The sequence below is a fragment of the Anguilla rostrata genome, chromosome 3 (genome assembly GCF_018555375.3).
Source record: "Anguilla rostrata isolate EN2019 chromosome 3, ASM1855537v3, whole genome shotgun sequence".
NCBI classification, from domain to species: Eukaryota; Metazoa; Chordata; class Actinopteri; order Anguilliformes; family Anguillidae; genus Anguilla; species Anguilla rostrata.
The window spans coordinates 56656486-56680755 of record NC_057935.1 but is presented as its reverse complement, the minus strand read 5'-3'; the positions used below and the strand labels follow the sequence as shown (position 1 = coordinate 56680755).

Here is a 24270-nt window from a genome sequence, read left to right as displayed (position 1 = left end):
ATACCACAGTTAGCTTTATGTTCGCCATAAATACGTGGAGCAGACAGTCTCAATATAATAAATCCTAGTTTCTAGCTCAGATGGATTAGTTAGAGGGGCTTTTGGACAAATGCTATTGATGTCCACTACCTTGCAGACTAAAGCGTAGAGCCATATGTTTGAGACTAGGCCATATGGAAACGTGCAGGCAACAAGCCTGCGGCCTGGCTGGCGCCCTGATGAAGTGTCAGGATCTGGCCTCACTATGAATAGCAGCTAGGTCATTGGAGAGGACACCAGAACCTCTCCAGGTCGGGCAGAGTCCCTCTCTCTTCAGTAGGCCAGGCATTGCTGTCATCGAGTAGCATAATATGAGCTGTGCTGCTCAGCAATATGGCCGTTTCCTTATGCTAATCACACAAACCGGATCACGCATAAAATTTACAGTTAGCATTCATCATTTCATACACCTGGCATATGCACAAAAACAAAGGTCTGCAAATGTGTTATGAATCCCATATTGATTTTTCATAGGAACATTTTAAGAACAAAAATAAGAATAATTTAAGACAAGTTTTGTGAATGAGGCCCAATGATTCTGTGAAAAAGTGTCCTTGTGTCAAGTTTCCTCTTCACTGTTAACCATTTTAGGTCATTGTGCAATTTAATTCAATTATCCCAATTATATTTATGTTTGACATTTTAACTGCATCCACTGATAAACTCAGAAATTACAGTGGATACTACATAAAATGCACCACCCCACAACATTTGTCCAAGCCTAAGCCATCGAATACAAAATACCCCCCCCCCCAAAAAAAAAGCATAAAGCACAAATAGATTAAGAAAATCGCTAAAACAAATGGGAATGCAGCTAGTTTATAGATAAAACTATATTAGTCAAAAGTCAAAACGCAAAAGCAAAGTAACAATTATTATCGATAACCTAACATAATAATAATAATAATAATAGGGACAGCACAGTGGTGCAGTGGGTAGCACTGTCACCTCATTAGCAAGAAGGTTGAGAGTTTGAATTTAGGCTTGGAGCCTTTCTGTGTGAAATTTGCATGTTCTCTCCTTGTTCACGTGGGTTTCCTCTCACAGTCCAAAGACATGCAGGTAAAGCTAACTAGAGACTCACAATTGAATGTGTGAGTGAATGGTGTGTGCCCTGAAATAGACTGGCAGCATGTCCAGGGTGTATTCCTGCCTCTCGCCCAATGCATGGTGGGATAGAATCCAGCGACCCTGCTCAGATAAGCAGGTATAGATAATGGATGGATAATAGTAATAATTTGGAAGATCTCCAAAAAAAGTATTGCCGTGGCCTAGTAGGCCTACATCTGCTAAATATTCCCCAGCAAAATTTTAATTTTAATGAACTTTTATTAAAATTTAATTTAAATAAAAATTATGCTGGGGAATATTTAGCAGGTGTACTAGGCCGATCAAATCTGTTTTCGCAGATCTTCCAAATTAAAAGCGGTGCATTGTTAAGACCACCACAGGCAAGCCTATTCAGCCAAAATTCAGAATTCAATGGATAGGAACTGGTTTTAAGTAGGGGGGGGGGAGGAGTTAGCCCAATGGTTTTTTCCACTTTTTGTTTGGAAGACAGCCAATCGACAGCGTCACTGGCTGCAATAAGGCGTTGTGCTCATGTCACGTCTAGAGGTAGATTATTAATCGTAATCGAAGAATTCGTCCCCCACTCGCTAGTTCATTTAACGGTGAAAAGCAGTAGCTGAGCGGTACGAATAAGCGGTAAGTAGCCTACTATCAAGAGAGAACTCTACGAGCATGCATGATTGTTCGGTCTTTGTTTAAAGAATATAACTTTTAAATTATTTACTGTCGGTGAACTTCTTATACCTTGCAAATATGTGCAAATTTTACTCGGCTGAATATCTTTACATAAAATTAGTTTTATTCGTTTTCTGCATGTAGACTATTAGTCTTTTTATATAGCCTGATGCTGCATTCGGCCGGACTCGTAAAGTCGTCGGGAAAAATAGCACGTGACCAAGTAGTATAAATGAAATGCTTGCGTTTGGGTGGTCGTCACAAATGCTAAATTTACATGTCGGCGGAGCTGGACGAATGAGATCGACCACTGCAAGACGTAAATAATGGAAACCGGGCATGAACTCTGCAATGTCTTGACATTATAGCGGCATAGCCTACAAAAACCACCCGAAAATGGAAGAAATGTCATGCTCTCGCCACACTTGGCGGCTCTGCTTAAACACGTTATGATTGATAAATAGATGAAAGTTCTATGGATATATTTACCATTAAGCTGTACATTATCTGAAAAATAAATGTAGCCTACATTGTTGCTATTCTCCAGCAACTGTGAACTGCAGAGTGAGGTCAGTGTTACGTCACAACTGGTTAACTCGGGTGTAGTGGGACTTGTCAGAGTTTACTACTGGTATTTACGACTGTCGGCCGATTTAATGCAACTTCCCGGTGGTGAACTTGGATATTTCCGAGTTTACGAGTAGAAGAGGACGTACCATAAGGCTACGGTATTTCTCATAGTGCTGCAGGAACTGGAGAGGGTAGGAGGTGCCAGGCGGTGAAGCCTAGGAAGTAACGAGAAAGAGCTTTGACTGTGTTGCGGGAAAAAAAACAATTAGCTGAAGGCGTGCTTACATAGTATGCTATATGTCTATAACATATCTAGCCGATAGTCCTCTTGGTGGTACTATACAGACATCCATATTTAACTAGACTGGCAAGCATGCCTTACACTAACTTAAGCTTGTAAAGTCCCGGAAGTAAGCTTGTACTGCGCGTGTTGAGGGCAAAGCATTGGAGCTCCACTTAAAGTCAATGAGGGATATCGAACTTTCCAAGCTGATATAGAGCTGGTTCAAAACAACCGTTGTTTCAGAAACTGCTGAAAATGGACCGATGGGATTTTCTTTGGTTGTTAAATCACTCTGGTTTTCTACATTTAATTCAATGGGCAGCAAGCGCTTTTGCCCTCAAGCATGCCCAGTAAAGGATGTTTCCCGTTACTTCCTAGGCTTCACCGCTTGGCCCCTCTTACCCACTGAACTTTATGATACTTTCTCACTGAACATTGTACGTTCCTATCAATGTCCTATGTGTGCACAGTTTATTGGTACACTCAATGCTCCTACCCTCTCCAGTTCCTATGTATGCTCTATGTGGGCTACTATATAATAGTATCCTAGCGACATCCAAAGGAATGAGGCCCACGTGGAAGACACTGGCTGCTAATTTACACGAGAAGCTGAATATTGAATATGGGCCGGAAAGAATATTCTGAGTACATTATTTAAATCTACAGGAATCACGTTTTATTCATAATTGAAGGCAACATGAGTTTTCTTGCATAGATCTTGCATAGGTTTTCCCGACAGATAGACTTAGGCGAACCTACGAGCGCGTTCAATTCAGTTTGTTTATCTATTTTTTTTATCATGGGCCTAGGTATATTTGTCAGTCATTTTCATAACGAAGCAATGGACAGTTTGGCCAGTAAGAGTTGCAAGGATAACTTGCCTTAAAAAATATTATTATTATTATTATTTTACTAATCATCTATGTGCACGCGTACGACCAGGTTGTTGGTATTGTTGATTTTGAGAAAAGTGAAGTGAAAAGAAGTTAACGCTCAACATCTGCTGGGAACAAACTTAAACATTAAATATTTATGCAAATTTGAATACTCAATTAATTATTATTTGCTGACTTTAACAGCTTGATTAAATAAAACGGCAACTGTGACGTGCAAAATTATGGGCATCCTGTTGGTCACTCCTCTGTAACAGCTCCTTTTTCAGAAACCGCAGTTTCCTGAAGTTTCTTGTAGCCAGTTAAGAATCTTTCTGTTCTTGCTGAAAGACTGCGTCACTCGATATGGATATACATACCCTCAAATAAAAGCTGGCTGTCTGTATCTTATCTCATATTAATTGTTTTATTTCAAATCCAATGTGCTGGAGTACATTGCATTGCGTTATTCTCTTATCCAGAACAACTTACACAACCTTTTACACAGCATTTTTATTGCATCCAATTATACGGCTGGATATATACTGTGAAGCAATGCAGGTTAAGTGCCTTGCTCAACCTACAATGACAGTGTCCAACTTGGGAATCGAACCTGTGACATTTGTTTAAGACCAGTTCCTTATCCATTATTATACACTACATTGCTGCCCTGCATCAGTGTACAGAGCTAAAACAACAAAAAGGTGTCACGCTGTCTTAATATATTTTTGCATTTAACTGTATATAGGCATTAGGCCATCAAGTGCATCAACAATTGTTTTATATACTACCGAGTGCTTCAGACCTAAAATTGAAAGCTAATTGGTAAAAATGCATTCTTCTAGGATAATTGTTTATGCATCAAGACTTTGTCATTTTTATCAGTGGCATTATAGTGATGCATGATGTAGTCCATACAGCTGGGCTGTCTCATCACCATTCCCCACACTGTTGAAATTAAATGCTCAACAGCATATAAGTTTGACATGATGACATACAATTCTTAAATTGTTTAATCTATTTTGTGGAAACTATATACAAGACAATAATTAACCTGTGAGATCTGTTACTTTTCCAAGGAGTAGCCGATCATTCCCTTGCATAGTACAGAAGTAGTTCACTAAAACATTTGCAAGAAAGGGCTTAAATAAAAGGTAGTTTACTGGTATTTTGGAGAATACCGTGGCCTTAGAACTGTAATATTTATGGGTTGGCACAGCCGGATATTTTGCTTTATGCAATGATAGTGTATCAGTATGGATATGACCCAGCAGTAATGTGTTGTTGTTTGTGGTATCTGCTCATAGAATGGCTGGCCTGGGGAAACTCCGAGTGGCTGTGGTGGGAGCTGGAGCAGCAGGGCTCTGTGCTGCACGACACCTCCTGTCTCGTGGGGAAATCTTTGCTCCACCAGTGGTGTACGAGCTCACCAACAATGTGGGCGGCACCTGGGTGTATGAGGAACAGGTGGGAACCTATGACAATGGGCTACCCATTCATAGCAGCATGTACAGAAATCTCAGGTAAAAGCATTCTCATCTGCATACATGTAAACCGTGTGTCACTGTACTCAGGGAAAAGACAGCCTAACTGTTGTAATTTTTTATTTTCCTTTGTATAGCCTGTATGTTGCATGAGTTAATTTTAATTTAATGCCATCTTCCATATTGAATAATCCAGATTATAATTTGGTGAAAGAAAGGTGTGATCTTTAATTAAATGATCCCTTAGATGTTAATAAGTAAGCCAGGGAGGGCAGGGAGTTCAGAAATGGCTTGTCTGTACCAGGATGATTATCTAGTGATGAGGATTACAATGACATGGGGCTCTATTTTCTGGAATCAATGCGCATTTGAGCATTTGGCGCAATCAGAGGCATGATGCCTGGCGCACTGAGCTGCCAAAATTAAACTGCGCCATGCGATATTGACTGACACACTTCCATCAGCGGCTCCCCTCCCACTTTGGCTCAGAGCAAGTCACAAAATTCCCAAACTGCTCAGGCGCATCGAAACATATGGGAAAAATACCATTTCGCCAGTGTGAAAACTCGCAACACGCCATGCGCCGGGTGAAAAATAGAGCCCTTAGAGTTGAGACTCCAAGTAAACTGTTGTATTTTGTCTCAACATCTGGGCTCCAGTGAATTTTTGTATGTAAATTTGTAGTCTTCCAATACTGTTTTTGAACTGTTTCTAATTGTGTCCTCTTGACATAAAAACATGGCAAGTGTTGTAATAAATCCTTGGCTAGTAACCTGAAGTCTCTGGATCTCATAAATACACACAGATGTCTTTTCTTCTCTGTCCGGATACTGAGGCAACTAAACTTAAAAAAAAAAAAAAATTAGAGTGGAACTTTTATCAGCTGTCCTCCCATGAATGTATTCTAATTATGTTACTCACAAGAATCTGGAAATTGTATGTCCTGGAGTTACAACAGTGCTGAGATGCCTCATTTTTCCCACTGTACTTTGCAAAACAGAACAAATATCCCCAAGGAAGTGATGTCTTTTCCGGATTTCCCCTTTGAGAAACATCTTCCTTCATTCGTTCACCATACAGAGGTTCGGAACTACCTGGAGAAGTACTGCGACCATTTCAGGCTAAGAGACCACATCCAGGTATAACTTGACCACAGCAGCATTGACACCTGTCTAGTATTCATAGTAATGATAATGTAATATCCTTAATACAATAGAACCTCATAAATATTAACCATGAGAATGGGGGTCATTTGGAGCTCTGAAATGTTTGTTACACTAAAAGTAAAGTTAAAATGCTGCAATTACTTATGTTACTCCAGCCTTTTTTTATACAGGTTATCATTTTGTAATGATAAGTTTTCATAAGCTTAAAAAAGTAATTAAACAGGTCTTTAGTGGGGACTCATTGGAACATTGTTCACAATGTCAGCTTTCCAAAATATTCGTCTTATATTCAGAAAAAGGAGAATATTGCAAATGGTACATTGAAATATCATTAAGAAAGTATGTAAGGTAGAGGAACCTGTGAGCTAGCTAGGGATGATTCTAGCCGTATCGTACAAGACACAACATCAGTGAGAGAACACTGACATGAGAACTGTGGTTTGCCAATGAGCAGGCAGTTCATCTCAACTGAAACTTCTAACATGATCAGTGAAAGCAACTGTAAATTTATAGAGCAGTGTATTATTATACACACAAAAGTTGGTTTTGGTTTAATCATGTAGCTTGCTCATGTTCTCAACCGATTGAACAGCACCAAGACAGACTCATGCTGAGCTAATACAAAACAGACGCATATACTTTTTTCAGACATCTCTGTTTGAGAATGGAATCTGTCATGGCATTGTGGTCAAAAAGTTTTTACAATGGTATGCCACGTATTTTCTGAAGTTAAATATTAGGAAACCAAAGAAGACAGCTCAAGTACCTACAAAGATAACCATTAAAGATAGTAGAATTTGTTGACTTCTGCAAATATTTGGAAATCTTGAATAACAAACGTCAGCAAAAACAGATATTGCTTGTAAAATGGGTCAACCATGTCTTGTAATGGTAGCTCTCTAAGTGTGAACCTTTTCTGTGTGATCCTGCTTTGATAGCTTGAAGATCATTAACAGAAACACATGAAATACAATAGTAAAGCAGATTATAGGGGTTCAGCAGACAAACCTCTGTGAACTACAGTAACTTTTCAGTTAAGCAGGTAATGCAAAAAAGCTAAAGTCCTCCTGACTGACACTAGACATTCTCCGCTCAGGCCACTGATTTGGAATATCTTGGCCAAGAAACAATAAATATACATGTGTTTTTTCATTATGGCCATTTCCTTGTTAAGCAAAAAGAAATAGATATTTATGATAGTCCTTCTCGATAGTTTATTATTTCATGCCACACACCTTATTGTACGTATATAGCCTTTGCCTAGCAAGCCTGTGGTTATTCTTTTTTGTTTTCTTTTTATTTATTTATACTATATGTGGAGCAAGGAAGGGGGTGGAGTGCTGTCCACCAGGGGACAGCACAAGCCCCACACTCAGGTATGGCCACTGCTGTGCTGCATGGTAATCACTACAGCTGTGGCCTATTACCTAATCATTGGGCCTGGTGCTCAAGCCTAGAAAAGAGAGTTTTTGGCAGTAGTGGTATGGACAAGTGCTCTGTGTGGGTGCCAGTTTTTGTTTCTGGGTTAAAAAAAAAAATTTCTTGGGCTGCATTTGGTTGCCTGATTGACCTTTTTCCTTGTTTTATTGAGGATTCTGTTGGGTTGGCATTTTTTTGGGCAATAAAAGGCAGAAAGCCATGTGTTTTTGTTGTTTTTCACGTCTGTTCACCATGTGATAAGTGCTATATCTGAAAGGGCTTATGTGACAGCAATGCAAGGGGAGCTGGTTGGGTTAAATGTTCCCTATCCCTCTCAGGCAAAGCCCATTTCATCCTGCCTCTCTGGACTGTGCACTGTAGTCATACCCCAGGCTTGAACCTGTGATGTCTAGACTATTGGAATTTGACTTCATTTAGCCTCTTTCTGATTATTGTTTTACCTTGCTCTTTCCTCTTGTCCTTTGCACTGTGACCTCTCATTTAAGGTTGTCTCCCCTCCCTTCAGTTTAACACCATGGTGGACTCTGTGAAGCCAGTGCAGGAGAAGCGGGGCTGGCATGGGCTGGCCTGGGATATTACCACAACGGATGGGATCAGCAAGACCAAGAGTATCACTGAGCGCTTTGATGCTGTCATGGTGTGCAATGGGTCAGTACAAGAAATAGCTTTTCCTTAAAATTACCATCAGCTTGTGCATTCATTTGAGCTTCTACGTATGATGCCGGCAATTTTTATTGTATTGATTTTTACATTATTTCACATTTACATTGCTCAGTAATGAATGGCGTAGCTTTTATCTTTTTGGAACCAGAAACAGTTAATTAGAAAAATGAAATCATGCAGTTGCAACCTCTTGCTATCTAACTGACGAACTGGTTAAATTTTCTTGTTGATCATGATTACTTGAATACTACTGTGCTCTTGTGTACCTGGTATTAAGTCCTGCCAAGCACATTGGTAAGCATCTATCACCAAGTATGCAGGTGTGCACTGGGAACAAATTTGGTCAGATTTGGAATGTTTTTTCAGAACATCACCTTCCCATGACCTTGCATATACACATATTGAGCTGAACTTCTGACTTCCTTAAGCGTTTCATAAGTGGCTATCAATGCCTCTCTATTTCTGTAAACAGTTATGTTGAAATAGCAAAAAAATATGTTGACTAATAACATACAAAAATACCTTTATCACTGCTTTGTTGGAATTTAAATAGGTTGGCAAAGGCTTCTCAGAACAAGTATTGATAAATTCTGCTTCTAAAGAATTTCCACTCATTCTCACAATCGTCTCTTAGTAGTTCAGGTTGTATATAAAAAGTGTCATTTTCATAAAAGCATGAAACCCGGCATGTTGGTGAACTGCATAAGCCCCAAAGATATGCCAATGTGGAGCCATCACAAGTTTTCTCCCAAATGGCAATTAGTGCTGTGAAATTCACATTTTGTTCTCTCACACTGATGAAGGTAATGCTAGAATGTTTTGTGCATTTGTACTCATAAAGTAATTGGAAATATTGGTAAGTATTTTGAGAGCGCTATCCTATTCATGTGCTTATCCAAGCGACTTAATACATGGTCAGTTCAACCCTGGTTAAGTTTAAAAGCCCATTTGTTCAAGAAACTAAGCATCTTAACGTTTTTATTCGAATATAAATTTGGTTGGACCCTACAGGAATCTAGAGAACAAATAATAGAATGTAATAGAAAGTACTATCATCCTTACTGAGTAATTGCCCTCATTTGTAAAGTGATAACCTGAAGACAGGTTGGAACATGGAGCATGGAAGGTGATTCGAAAGAGAAATCAAGACAAGCTTACTTATTTCATTTTACTGTGACTTTGAAATGAATAATCATTTGATGTAGGGTTATCATGTAATCATGTTAGCTACCAATATTTTTGAGATCTTTCCTGCTACAAAGACTCATGGAATTTAGAAATTATTACACTGAAGTAAAAATGCAAGTAATTATATTTTCAGCTGTTAATGTGATGTTTGTGTATTTCTTGCAGTCATTTTTATGACCCTTACATCCCAGCCATCCCTGGTCTGAAGAACTTTACAGGTGAGGTGATCATTCTTAATGCTTAGGATGCGGATATTTACCAAAGTGTGAAACTGTTTGTTAAAACGAAAAACTTTTTACCAGTAAGAAAGCAGTTTTTGGGAGAGAATTAGATATGTGAATCATAGATATGACTGAACATGGTTATTTTAAAATATTTTCAAGGTAAAAATCTAGCACAGTATGCTTTTAAAATAACCCCTTTATTACTTTCTGCCCATAATATAATTACTCAAATTTAATAGGAGTGTTAACTCATTAGTAGATTTACTGCATCTGTTTTTATCTATTGGGTAGATTTTTCAGAGCCAAATATTATATAAGAATGCCAGAATTACATGTTGGTGTACTGTGTCATCGGCCAAACTGCAATGCTTCTGTCAGCTTTCATTAGCTGGTTCTCAAAAATAAAGTAAAGGCAGTAAAGTAAAGGGTTTAATCCGCCATAGTAAAATAGCAGAGATAGATGATGACTATGTTCTGTATGCAGGGATGTTGATGCACGGCCATGACTACCGCAATCCTGAGCCTTTCTCTGGGAAGTCTGTGGTGCTGCTGGGAGCTGGCTTGTCTGGGCTTGATATCGCCATGGAGCTGTCCAGTGTCGATGCACAGGTCTCTGTCACTGCAACCTTCGGCATACTGCTTGGTCACACATCTCCTGTATCCAGTCATGCTCATTACGCCTTTTCTGTTTTTGTCCTCCCTTGTCACTTATCCCTCCTTTCCCCCAAGGTAATCCTGAGCCACAGGCAGCGCCCTCTCACCTGCACCCTTCCAAAAGGGGTCCAACAGGCTCCTCCAGTTAAGAGGGTTCTTGAAGATGGGATGCTACAGTTTCAGGATGGGAGGCTGGCTAAGCCAGAGGTCTTCCTGTTCTGCACTGGCTACAACTTCACCTTCCCATTCCTGGACTCAAAGCTGGGATTGCATGTTCAAGAACACCTGGTTTCCCCGCTCTATAAGTTCCTGATGCCCCCGGCGTTTCCCTCCCTCTTCATTGTGGGCATCTGCAGAGCTATCTGCCCCTTCCCTCACTTCCATTGCCAGGTGAGAGAGGTGCAGAGTGTCAGAGTTTTTAAGATGCTTGTCACCATGAAACAGCACACTGAGGTGTGCAAGGTATGGCTTCGACCTCAGGAGAATCAACAAATTAAATGCAATGACCTGTGACAGCATGTATGTACTGCAGCATCAAATTCAGTTAAAGAGAGAAGTTTTCTGCGATATTCAGGAAAGCAAAGATCTAGTCCTACAGAGCTCACAGAGAAACAGTTCATTAATTATTTAATGAGGCATGCATCTGCCTCTGAAGTGTGCTCTGCTGCAGCTGCAATGTCTTTTAACTTTCATGGCCCATCAGCTGTCTCACACAGCCCTGGCTGCACATCCTGAACAGTTTATGGAGGCAGGCCATAAGTGCCCAAATGACCAGAGGAGTCAATATTGCAAAATGTCCTCTGTCAACACTGGTACGGCCAGGATCAAATTCCAGGCCCTGTGGTGCATGATTGCATCAAGTACCACTGATTTTGCTGGACTAAACTATCAAAGAGACGCTAGATAGAGTAGATAGTAGTATAAATTGTCCAAAGTATATTTTCCCGACAGATCAGCACCAATGTGGGAGGTGTTGTGTGACTGAAGTTATGTAAATGTTGTTAGGTGACATCCATCCATTCATTATCTATACTTTTATTATCTATCGCTTATCCTGAGCAGGGTCGTGGGGGTACTGGAGCCTGTCCCAGCGCGCATTGGGCGAGTGGCAGGAATACACCCTGGACAGGCCACCAATCTATCGCAGGGCACACACACCATTCACTTACACACTAATACCTATGGGCAATTTCAAGTCTCCAATTAGTCTACCTGCATGTCTTTGGACTGTGGGAGGAAACAGGAGTACCCAGAGGAAACCCACGCGGACACGGGGAGAACATGTAAAACCCCCCTGACTCGGTTTGGCAGACATCCGGTTTTCAAACGGAATGTCTGGCTTTGAAATAGTTTGTACAGTTCCAGTTTGTGCTCCCGACCACAAAGGAATTTTCAGAACGAGTTTACTGGTGGTTTGGAACAAATTTGCGGGTCTGTGGCTCTCTCCCGGTCCTCTGTTGGTTTATTTTGTTCGATGTATTCTCGGTTGTTCACACCATCTGGGAGTGCACAAAATACAAAACTGGCCAAAAGTCCATTAAAATAAATGCAATGGAAACTACCAAACAAAGTTTAATTGGCTGTTAAGCAGTGTTCAAATTTGCTGTTTAATGATGTCCTTTTTGTTGCCTTACTTTCCTTAACAGCCTTCATGCAGAGAACTCTTATTGAAGGTTAATTGCATTCCTATGTGACAAACTCATGTGATCCTCCAAATATGACTTATAATCAATGCCTTTGTCGATTGCAAAAAATGTCATACCTTGTGCTGCCTCTAACAGTTAATCCTGCATAAATTGCACAAAAACATGCCCAGATGTATTTATTTTTAAATGTAGGCTAAATGTTGTGAAAACATCGTTGTGAAAAGCGTAACAACAGTGTATGCTACTGTAGGAATTCACCTACAAAGGACAGTAGGTGACTAACTTCTGAGCAACTTTTCACTGAACCAGTTTCAAGAATGAGCCTGCTGATCCGAGTTGGGTTTTCTCTTCAGCCATCTAGAGTTTTTTTAGTCGCTGCATGACTCTCATTCTCGTTCACAATGAACAGGAGTCCGACGTCGGAACCAGTCACTTCTTGACTTTTGCTCTTTTTCGGTATGAACTAGTGTCAGTGGACGCAAGCAAAAGTCTGAACCAGTCCCTGCACGACTTTTGTTTTCATTCGCAAGAGTTTGAATGAGAGTGGTGAGGTGAATGAATTCATGAAGGAATCCTTTAAGTGGTCTGAGGCAAATGATTTTAGTCTCTGAAAAGAACTCTAATGCCCACCACTCTTGCTCTCTCTCTCTTTCAGGTCCAGTTTGTACTCTCTGTCTTGGATGGATCCTTTGCTCTGCCATCCTGTAAGGAGATGGAACAGGATGTAGAGATGGATATCGCCATGAGAAAAGAGCGAGGCATTGCCACCCGACATGTCTTGAAGTTGGACTCGGAACAGTGGGCCTACAACAATGAACTGGCCAAACTGGGGGGCTTCAAACCACTGCCACCATACTGGAGTAACCTCTATGAATCTAACAAAGTGTTCAGAGCACGAGACATGCTCAACTACAAGACCTATCGGTACACCATACTAAATGACAAAGAGTGGATGGTGCACACACAGCAGGGGGAGCCCATACAGAAACCCCTACCCTCAGCAAAGTAATGACAACACTTGCTGTGCTGACCAAAAGTCCTATGCGTGACTGCCTGTCTTATGCGCAATGATTTCAACTATAAGCAAAGTCAATAATATGTGAATGAAATATGCACTCGGTACATGTCAGACCTTGATGTAATGTACATTTTAACTGAAGAATTACGGATGCACATGAAGTGAAGTTGATTCAACCTTTTTTCTATGCCAGGTTCCTCATATGATGGACTTCATACTCTAGTCTTCACATTTTTATTAAAGCATGTTTTAGAGCAGGGGTGTCCAGTCTTGTCTGCAATGGGCTGGTGTTGGTGAAGGTTTCTGTTTTAGCCCAGCACTATGACACCTGTTTCAGCTAATTAACCAATAATGGTCTTCAATTCCTGATAAGTAGAATCAGGTGTCTTAGTGTTGGGCTAGAACAAAACCTACACTCACACCGGCCCTTTTCAGATACAATTGGACATCCCTGTTTTAGAGAAACAGTATTTTGTAATTGTTCAATGAGATGCATTATGCTCATCCACTGTACCAATTAGTATGAAGGAATTAGTTGCTAAATGTTTCCATGTGTGACATAAACAGAAAGTTTTAATCAGTGAGATTTTTTTTTTAATGCACTGTAACCAGATGATTAAGCTAAATAGAGAAAAAGCATTTTACACCATTCATTGCATAACCTTCATTTCAGTGCTTTTGATGAGTCAGTCTGATCACTTTAATTCTTATATTGTTATAATATCCTATTGCCTTTAAAAAAAATTCAAATTCATTTTTACAACAGCTAAATGTAATGATATAAGAAATAATGTATAAGCTCTGTTCTCTGTGCCATGTTGCAATATCAACTGAATATTTGAAAGTTGTGCGTTATTTGAAGAGACTATATTACAATTTTCGGGAAATTCATCATTATTCATTTATTATGTTTCACATACAGTATAGGCTGTGTTCATTTCTACACAGACATGGCATTTCATGCACACCATAGAACCTAAATAAATACACATTTATTAAACATTATACGTCTTTAATCGCTTTAATAAGACGTCTCATTCGTTTCGACGTAGCGTATTTAAATGTCGACACTAAGGTGCACTCGTCTTCTGACGAATGCTGCCTATTATATACGAAGGTAGAAATTGAAATGCGCTACCCGAATGAAAGTGGGCAATTGGCGCTGCAAGCGGCACTTCAATTAAGGTCGACTCAGTTTTGGTCTTAATGGTTGTTGTTCTATCAAAAGGCACCGCTGGGATTCGAACCCAGGATCTCCTGTTTACTAGACAGGCGCTTTAACCAACTAAGCCACGGCGCCAGATGTTAGGTAATAATTGAGGTAGCTTGACAGTGCACTCCAGTCACCTTCAGTTTCGCAAGTCGTACCTACTAGATAGCCTCCTACTCGACCTACTACATAAATAATTCACATCCAAGTAGCTCTTGCGTTTACTTGATAAACGAGGACCTCATAATGAACTCTGATTGACTTTCCTCGGAGCTTATCCATAAGTTTTAAGATAAATTTCTAGCCTACTTCACTCATTGATAAATGTATAATTCGGGCTGAAGAAGCCTACAGCACAAAGTAATTGAAATCAGTAATTAGAAGAATTCTAGTGGAAATTCAACAAATAAAAACAAATATTTTGGAAAAATATTCAGCAATTAATAGAGAATAAAATCTGAGATGATTATTATAATAGTCCTATAGTTCTAGGGACAGAATTATAACGTGTACTGATATTTCATCCTACCCATCAGTATTGCGCACGCGCACGTCAATTGCATTCTCGAGTTCAGCGACACGCCCATACATTTCTGGCACTTTCGCCTGGTTTTTATTTATTGGGTTTAAAAAATAAAATAAAATAAAAAATAAAGTAAAGTTTTTTCCTATTTGTGATGAAATTCCACCTTCCTTCAAGAGTATTATATTATATTATATCATATGAAACCAATTTATTGTTATTCAATTCTTTGATTTTGTTTGTGGTATCCAAATGAGATTTTACAGATTAACATTATACTGCCTACTGTGCTATGGTTAGAAAATATATAAAATATTGAAGTATATAATAATTCGCTAATGCAATACATCGCTATGTTTATGGATGCCATTTATTTTTAAATGAATTGCTATTAAACTGCGTTTTTTCGTTATTCATTATAAGACGAGAGAATTCCTCATTGCGTTACATTAGATATAAATGATCCACGCGATGGCAGCATACACATCCATACACTTCGTGGCAAGGAGCAGCCTAAACAAAAACAAAAACCCTCAACAAAAACGGATCTACAGTATGTTGTCCACCAATCAGACGACCAAGACGTAAACCAATGAGCTTTATAAAGTTGGTGGATGCCCATTATCATAGGCATGTTATGAATAAGTTTGTTCTGTTTATTTGATAGTAGTTATTTTAATTATTCTGTCTTTAATGAGTCATACTCTTTTATATATTATGTATATTATCCCAATCCTTTAAACAGATAGCCGCAAAAATAAACTACAAGGGAAGCTTTATGTGAACAAAACCCCAATAACCAGAGAACCACAGCAACGGTTTTAAAGCTTGATGTGAGTTAGAATATATCTTGAATTCTGAAGCATTTTCTGTAATAATCTTGTTACACACATGAGATTATGCTTGTTTACAAGGTTAGTACTCCGAATATTATTTTAATGGAATCCCTGAAAAACACTATATTTTAATTCAGCATACTATGTTCTGGTTTTATAAAGACACCTCACATTGAGTAACAAATGTGCTTGTTGAACAGAAGTAACTTCGAAATATTTGCTTTGATATGTAGATGTAGCTTAATGACACCCAAAACTGCCACATTATTTACTACATATCCCATACTACAGTCATACAGTTCATAGAAATACATGTTACATAATGGATAAACTGACTGATTTTGAAAAAACTCTGATACTTTTTGAAATGGCTTGTCTATGGAGAGACTAGTCTTACATTTTTTAGATGATTTAGATGATTCGATGATTCATCTAATTTCTTTTTTTATTTATAACCAGTGACCACAATGACAAATCAATGCAGACACAGACCACATGCCCATAACACTGTGAAGACCATGACCTCACTCATTTTTCTCATTCCTTCCACACATCATCCACTTCTCTAAGCATATCTCACTCACTTACTAATCTCCCCTCACCATTTTAAGGGGTTTCCTACCACGTCATTATCCAGTCCCGAGCTGCTTTTCCTTTAACATGCCATTTTTATTTCCACATCAGATATATGTCTTTGTAATGGGAGATTTCACGGGTTGACTGAACATTTATTGACTTATGAACTATAGAGAATTCACCTTTTGGTACTATAAAATATATAATAATAAAATATATATAAAATATGACTCTCCCTGAATAGCTGCATATAGTCCTTTACCTGACCTTTTATTGAAACCTTGCTAAACTGACTATTAATGACACATAAGTGACTCCATTTGAAGAAATATGTGGCGGCACAATGAATCTGGTAAAGCAGAAACATGTAGAATTAATATCTTAAACAGCATATCTGCTATGTGACATTCACACTCTAATGTTATCATTTTTTATTTCACAATATTATGTATTTCTGCCAGGTTACGTGTGTGTGTGTGTGTGTGTGTGTGTGTGTGTGTGCGTGTATAGCGGCATTAAAATTATGCTTAATTGGTATTATGGGGCCTAATGTATACCAAGAAAACATTCCCTTCACTAGTGCACCACTACTACCAGCCTGCAGCATTGACACAAGGCAGGATGGATCCATGGATTCCTGCTGTTTATGACAAATTCTGACCCAACCGTCTGCATGTCACAAAAATCAGGATTCATCAAATCAGGCAACATTTTTCCAATCTTCAAATGTGCAGTTTTGTGATCACATGTCCACTGTAGCATCATCTTCCCTGCTCTTTGCTGACCGGAGTCCACTTCAAGGTTCAATGCACTGTGCATTCAGAGAAGTCCTTCAGCGCAGCACTGTTGCAAACAGCTGTTATTTGCCTTTCTGTTGGCTAGAATGAGTCTGCCCATTCTCCTCTGACTCTGGATGTTTCTTTTTCGTCGCACCGTTCTCTGTAAATTTCTGAGACGCTGGAAGTACCCTGTTTGGTACCAACAATCATACCATGGTTAAAGTTGCTTAGATCACATGTCTTGCCCATTCTAATGTTTGATTGGAGAACAACTAAACCTCTTTACTATGTCTGAATGTTTCATATATTGATTAGTAGTCACTGGATTCACTGTTATGCTATTTGGGTTAACAGGCCAATATAAGCACACCATTTTGTCGGCCAACATATAGGTGATGCTGTATGTTTGTATACTGGAAACTATGACGTAGATGCTGCCATAATGTGTGGCTGGTTCCAGAGATGTCTTCTGTCATTAGTGTCTTGGAACAATTCTGGCAGGGGCCAATGTGTCACCTACCAGGACAAATCACCCCACAGTAACAGTAAAAACTGCAAGAAAACCAAAATGAGAGTTTGTTGAACATTTCATGTGAAGCTAGTGTTCCTGCAGCTGGGTGTGTACAGTAATTAAACTTTCCTGCTTTGCCTGTTATGAACAACTAGCCAGTCTCATCAGTATGGAGATCATTTTACTCATTTAAGTATTTGAATGAATAGATTTTTTCAAATAAAAAACTACTTTTAATTGATTATTTAATTAGAGTCTTTGGCTGTGGTAGGATTTTTTTTTTTGGTTGAATAAAGTGGGTTAGTTGTTTAAAAGAAAATAATAAATCAGGATTTTGAATTTTTCTCTCTGTATGTCTGGTGTGGCAGAAAACCACTTGTAAGCTTCTAGGATGTGTGGGAAAGCACAAGACTTAAATCCAGATGTGTATTGTATGTGTGCGTGTGTGTGTGTGTGTGCGCGCATGCGTGTGTGCGTGTGCATGTGCGTGTGTGTTTGTGCTTGCATGTGTCTAAGTTAAAGATTGTGTAATGCTTATTCCTGTGGCTAGCACTGATGTTCTCTACTTTTATGAGTGGAAACATGTCTGCTAAATTGCAATGTAATGTAACAAAACAGTGAGCGACTGTCTCTCTGTGTACTTTAGACACAGACACTTAGAGGAATTTGTTTCTGAGGTGAGACCGAATGAGTTTATTTCCTGCTTGCTTTTCTCTGGGTTATACTACTGGTATTGTGTCATGTCTGCAATGTGTTTTGGGGTTTGTGCAGAAATGCACTATCAATGTCTATAGTGAGTCAGTGTATGCTTTTCTAATCTGACCACCAGAAGCATTTTTCAGACAAATTTTCCGATGGGGGAACACATTAATGGCAACATGACTCATTTTTATACCCATCTCTTATAAGTCTCTCTTTCCTGGAAATGAGCATTTTCAGGATTTAGCTAATGTTTGTGGTTCACAATAACACAGGACACTAAAGCGGTTATAATACAAGGGAAGACATTCGTGAGTTAGCTGTGGTGGGAGGAGGCCAAGGCACAAATGTATTGTTTGAGGGTTTCATTAGAAATGTGATGCACGCTTGCCTTATAAATAAGCCTTCATGCTCTAAGAGACTATCTAAGGGACATGCTATTTCACAGAAATTGATTAAGCCTAGACTAAATTCAATTTTGAATGGAGATTCTCTATATGAAACCCAATTTAGTCCAGGACTAGACTTCATCTGTGTCTGTAAAACATAAATTTCCCACATAAATAAAATAATGTCAGGTATACTCAACTATCCTGATTAGTCAAAAAACAGGGTATAAAAACTGTATAATTCAGTAAAGCACTAGCTAACCTACTGTGAGGCATAATCAAATGTGTCTAATTGAAGATTTCATCTGTGTGCTGAGGCTTGGAGGCAGAAGTTTTTTAGGGTAAGTCTGCCTTTGTAGCCATCCTTTAATTTCTCATTTGGTTTACAAGAACAGGCAGACCCCCATAACCCCCCCCCCCCCCCCCCCCAAAGAAGAAGCTATACACACACATGCCAAATATTAACAATCTAGGCCTTTTATAATATATTGTAGCCTACTAACCACAACAAACTTCATCCTCCTGTACATTTAAGCTCAATAGACAACATACATGGACGTAACTCACTACTTAAGAATGAAAAACAGCAAAACAGAATTCCCCAATATCTTTACTGATATCAATACAATTTTGTTTTCAGTTTAGTTAATGGTTGAATCTAATTGTAAGATGCCACAGCCTCATTTGGTTTATTGCAGTTATTAACTATAATGTTATGTGTTTGACTTGATGCATGCATAACAGTGTGGTTGTGCTTGCTTTATAGCTTTAGAGCACACCTGTCGCAATCTGTTCACAAAAAACTGCTTTGTGCGTATGATACCTTAATTGGAAAAAGCTAAAACCAACTGAATGCAGATTAAGTCTCAGAGTATCCTCTATAAACCTCATTTACTATAAAATGATACAGCAAAATGCAAACATCAAGCAAAAGTGATTAAACTTAAAAAGCAGTAAAAAGCCCTGCAAACACAGAGTGTATATAGGTTAACAGAATGTGAAAGAAAGGCACTCGGTTTTCATGCTGTGAAAATGAAAAGTGAACTGAAATTAGTTGCTAATTCTGCCCAGTGACTCATTGCTTTTAGAACTCATTTCAGTCATAGAAGTTAAATTCAACTACTGGAGCAAGGCTCCATTCATGAAGATTACCCTCATCTATGTTCACCTCACCAAGATTGCATAAGAGAAACTTTTCATTTTCCAGCATGTACAAGGTCTGCGGTTTTGACTGCTTAAAAAAAAAACCAAAACGAAACTATATACTCAATTATTTTATACAAAAGTACACATACAAAAGTGATATAAAATATCACCTTAACTGAGTGAATATACCAATATCATATACAATGTTTTGTATACTGTATTATATATAACTTTACTACTTCATTGAGTTCATACTTTAATTATTTTTCTAATTTTACAGGTGAAAATGCTTGTAGTTTGGATTTAATGTCCTAATGTAGTGGGCGATCTACTATGTGTCACTTTTGTATGCTTATTTTTTATAAAATGTGTTTTTTTTCCGACACAGAATTGAATTACTTCTACATAAGCTCAAACAGGCAAAAATGCTGTAAAAGCAAGTCACTTTTGACAATCTGATATTTCATGAATTTTTATCCAGTTCTATCCAGAGTTTTTCCATGTATATCTTATAGTACCAATGGCTTTATAAACATTTTTAAATGTTTCAGTTTGCAAATACTTGGGCTGTTACCAGAATAAATTGTAAATCAAGGTCATTTTTATATCCAGTCTATATTATAGGAAACCAGGAAGCAAACAAACCAGTGTTTGTTTTGGCTAGAAGCATTACCTTTGTATTGCTAATCCATGTTCACACAGCATTGCATATACTGTAACACAACAGGATGTGTGATTGAAAAGGGAAGAAGCTGGACCATTCTTCACACAGCTAAACATGCTAATGTGATCATTGATGCTTTTAATTCAATTTTGAATTGATTTTTAATTACAACTATTTCAAATATCTTTCCACAGTTGCTGAGTAAACATTGTTCTAATGACTTAGGCAGCAGGGTGGATTTTACTCTCTCCACTCATCACAAAAACCCATCCATCTCACGACTGAATGTATCTGGTAAGCATTGGTTCTTATCCCAAAGCATGTCTCCTGAAACTATTCCAGAATGTAAATTGAGTGCAGCTGGGCAAAATCTGGAGGGAGTCCTTCATTTTTTGTCCTTCATTTTTTTTTTCATGATGTCATAAATCCAAACAGCAATGTGACATTTAAAGTTGTGATATGTAATTTTCAATGGTAGGACACAAAAGTATGGCCCACTATCTCTGTAGTGTTAGAAGTTAAGTACATTACTTGCATACACAAATGACGTAGAATGTATCACATCTGAGAGTATTAACATGTTTATTGATATCTGCAACTACGTTTGATGACACTGTTCTTTATTTGGTATGTATTCTATATATTGTTGTCCGCAAGTTTATTCCACTTATTTGTTTTATCTCCTTCCTTCTTATTCCTATTCCTATTACAAATTAGCCAAAGAGGCAACCTTTATGTCAAAATAATTAATAGGAAATCTGAATAGTTGTGTATCACTTGGAAGACTGGGATGTTTTGCAGATGTTTCTGGACAATGGGTTTTTGTAAGATTTGTATGAGCAATAGGGGAAAGGGAAAAAACAAGAGAGAGAATTTCCTCACAGTGTCAGAATTTTTATATTATGCACGACACTAATACGGGGAAGAGAGAAAAATGTTCAAGAGGTTGGAAAGCAGGATAACATGAGGAAGAGAGAGGTGGTGTGATTCACTTTAAGGTGACATGATTTTCAAGGTGAAAAACAAAAACATGCACATCCATTGTTTTAAGTTCACGGTAAAAAGAAATGCAAAAGTTTAAAAAAAAAACTGCACAATAATCTAAACTAACCAGAATAAATGATGCATTATTATTAAAGAATGAAATAGATATTGTGGGAGCTTTACATCACAGCAAGAATTTATTTTCTCATAAGGTAAGCAGCTGGTCCTTTTTCAGTCTATAAAGAGTCGCCCTATAAAGTGAAGAGTCACAGGGGACCCAGTGTTCTGTGTAGTCAAAAGTACATATTTTAAGTATATGATCATTTTTCACTCCCATTTTGATCCACAACCAATCCATTAATATGAATCATGGGTTTTTACTCTTCCCCAGAGGTGCTCCTCAGTGGGAGGGAGGAGGAAGACTGACTCAGCACTTCAGTGCAAACTGATGATTCGGAGTGGGTCTTCATGCAAGGCTCAGTTTTTCCGAATGGTTCAACAGAACAAGCATGCAAGTCAACAGGGTGGGTCTACATCACACTGCAGTTATAAAATGAAAATGGAGTTATTTGTTATATGGTAGTGTGCTCTGTCCTTAGGGCAAAGCTTGATAATTTTCTCACATAATGATCCCATATGTTAAATCCTCTTGGAAAATTATATATATATATATATATATATATATATATATATATATATATATTCATCTTTTACAAAACTTTTGTTAACTGTTTCAACATTTTAAAAGAAATCACAATAATGTTAATCTAATATTTGAACAGTGCCCATTTTAATGTTTCTGAGAGAGGAAGTAAGGCTTGCTTACTAATGGTTGTAATTAATGGATAATTACGTACTGTAGTCTTGCATCCTGGACTGAAAATGTGCATGTAATTACTTTTTCCTGGCTGTTGTTCCTGTTGTTTGTTTATTTATTATTTCAGACAGTTATTGTGTAACTGGTGTAGAGGTTCTGTGATAAAGTGATTCTCACTCTTGCACTGAAAGGCAGACTGCTCTGCTGACTCATTAGCCAAGCCAAGCCTAGCATAGTCAATGTACCATGACCTGACTCTGACTCACATACTGTAAAGGCACTGCAGGTACTGAGGGTGAGTGTCTACTAAGAGAGAGGGCAATGTGGCAGGAGAGGGGAAGGAGACTAAGCTTCATTGGCAGCGTCTGGCCCAGGTGTGCCAGATTAGATCTGTGTGCCAGATCTGGACATGTTATGTAACAACTTGGGCGTGTGCGTCTGACTTACAATGTGAGCGTGCAACTGGATGAAAGGTACAGCACCATAGTCTGTACACATACGGTTAACCGCAGCCTCTCCCTTATTTACCACAAATGAAGACAGGCTCACACAGGACAGGATAGATGGCAATCTATCCAGACGTCTTTATTTACATTTAGCCTGTATTACAGAATATTTGCTGAAAAACTGTACCACTGAACCTGCTCAGTGCTCATGGCAATCACCACTCACATCCTGTGACATTCATACACCAGTTAGCTGGAAGAATCCATCAATGAGGAAGGGAAGGTGGTTGTGGATGCATGCATAGATATATCAAACTGAAACCAACATTGTTTTTGTTTTCATGGCATTTACATTTATACACAAGCTTCCCATTTCTCCTGCCTTGCACTTAGGCCAACCAATCAGGTAGGCATTTCAAGTCAACAATTTCTTCAGCAAGATGGCTGAAACATTCATATTTGTTTAGAAGGATGTATTTCAAAGTTTCTGCATATTCAAGCAGCCTGAGATATTTTTGCTGATAAAAGAAATGGCTTTGATAATGTCTTTCAGTATGTCTCAGACAGTGGCCAATCTACAGACAGGCACAGTTTTTCCAGTACTCTGGTATGACTTCATATGTCTAGCTATTCTCACAATCAAACACATCAAGTAGTTGATTTTGATTTCAATTTTCAGTGCAGACAGCAGAACTGACAGTGAGACAATGACAGCTACACAAACTCCTGTCTTGTGGTATAGATTGACAAGATACAAGGCACATATTATGAAAGGACTACTTTCATGACTTTTATGAATATTCTCACATGTAATCACCTTTTTGAAATGACCCAATCTGGCTAATTTGGCCAGGCTGACTTTTTTGGTACAGCATCTGATTCAAAATTAACACATCTGATTCAAAAGACATCTGATTCAAAATTATAATGTTTTTTCTGTACAATAGAGTTTGAGCATATATAGAGTTTTATATGGTAGCTGAGCTACCATATAAAATGATTCTGTACATATTATATCAATTACTTTACTGTTACATATGAATATGTAACCAATTACAGTGAGAAATATAATGTAAAAGATGTTAATTTAGCAGCAACACTTTAAATGCCTAGGGCATTTATGCATGAATACATGAACATTCCTGGTATGTTCAAAAAGTTATCCTGAGAAGAATGAATATGTATAATTTATATTGTATTTCATTAGTAATTAATTTATTATATTATAATATAATTGTACTGAAATTCAGTAAGCTGAAACTTTTCAACCTTGGTTTTATTTAATTTATGTATTTTCTCTTCATCTGTTATGCTCCTCCCCTCTCTGATATCGCTATTTATTTATGTGTGCACTGTACTTCAAGGCAAATCACAGATTTTATTATTTCATTTTTGGCCAGTTTGACCAGGGCCAACTCTTTTCATCTGCTCTTCTGTATTCAATTTCTGTATGGCGAGACTTTCCTTATGAAATGTTTTTTAACCCAGTCGAGATATCACTCATTTGTATATGACTGTACTCATGTTCTTGGTGCAAGAATTCATGCCACAATCTTGCGATAACTGTGTGTGTCTGAGAAAGGTAAGATATATGTCTTTCTGCTAAATATACATTTTTTGGTCATTCAAAATGTTCTGCTGACACCTACCTAAGCTAATTTCCATTTTTGGGAAATGTCAAGCACAAAAAAAAGTCA

General features: G+C 38.2%; 2 protein-coding genes and 1 non-coding gene across 5 annotated transcripts in view; 2 read left to right on the top strand and 1 right to left on the bottom strand.

Annotated features, from left to right (window-relative positions):
- The window catches only part of si:dkey-6n21.12 (schwannomin-interacting protein 1), a 178923-nt gene that overhangs the window by 1111 nt on the left and 153542 nt on the right, over positions 1 to 24270 (top strand). The window lies entirely within an intron of this gene.
- zgc:77439 (uncharacterized protein LOC378987 homolog) lies at positions 1587 to 13998 on the top strand. Of its 3 annotated transcripts, none has more exons than XM_064328502.1 (8): positions 1587 to 1746; positions 4818 to 5033; positions 5995 to 6133; positions 8106 to 8248; positions 9617 to 9669; positions 10160 to 10284; positions 10405 to 10719; positions 12631 to 13998. In XM_064328502.1, exons 2-8 carry the CDS (start codon positions 4819 to 4821, stop codon positions 12982 to 12984), a joined length of 1344 nt encoding a protein of 447 aa, XP_064184572.1. In that variant the 5' UTR covers positions 1587 to 1746; position 4818; the 3' UTR covers positions 12985 to 13998. The 3 variants fall into 3 exon arrangements, with proteins under 3 accessions (XP_064184572.1, XP_064184573.1, XP_064184574.1); XM_064328503.1 differs by lacking the exon at positions 1587 to 1746 and adding an exon at positions 2119 to 2354; XM_064328504.1 differs by lacking the exon at positions 1587 to 1746 and adding an exon at positions 2377 to 2513.
- On the bottom strand, positions 14220 to 14293 carry trnat-agu (transfer RNA threonine (anticodon AGU)). Its single transcript has one exon. It is a non-coding gene; the product is annotated as a tRNA-Thr (tRNA).

Excerpts from the sequence above, each read along its gene's own strand:
- zgc:77439 (XM_064328502.1), top strand. The coding sequence starts at position 4,819 with ATGGCTGGCCTGGGGAAACTCCGAGTGGCTGTGGTGGGAGCTGGAGCA. Across the intron at positions 5,034-5,994 it reads AGCATGTACAGAAATCTCAG|AACAAATATCCCCAAGGAAG; the intron begins GTAAAAGCATTC and ends TTTGCAAAACAG. Across the intron at positions 10,285-10,404 it reads TGTCCAGTGTCGATGCACAG|GTAATCCTGAGCCACAGGCA; the intron begins GTCTCTGTCACT and ends CTTTCCCCCAAG.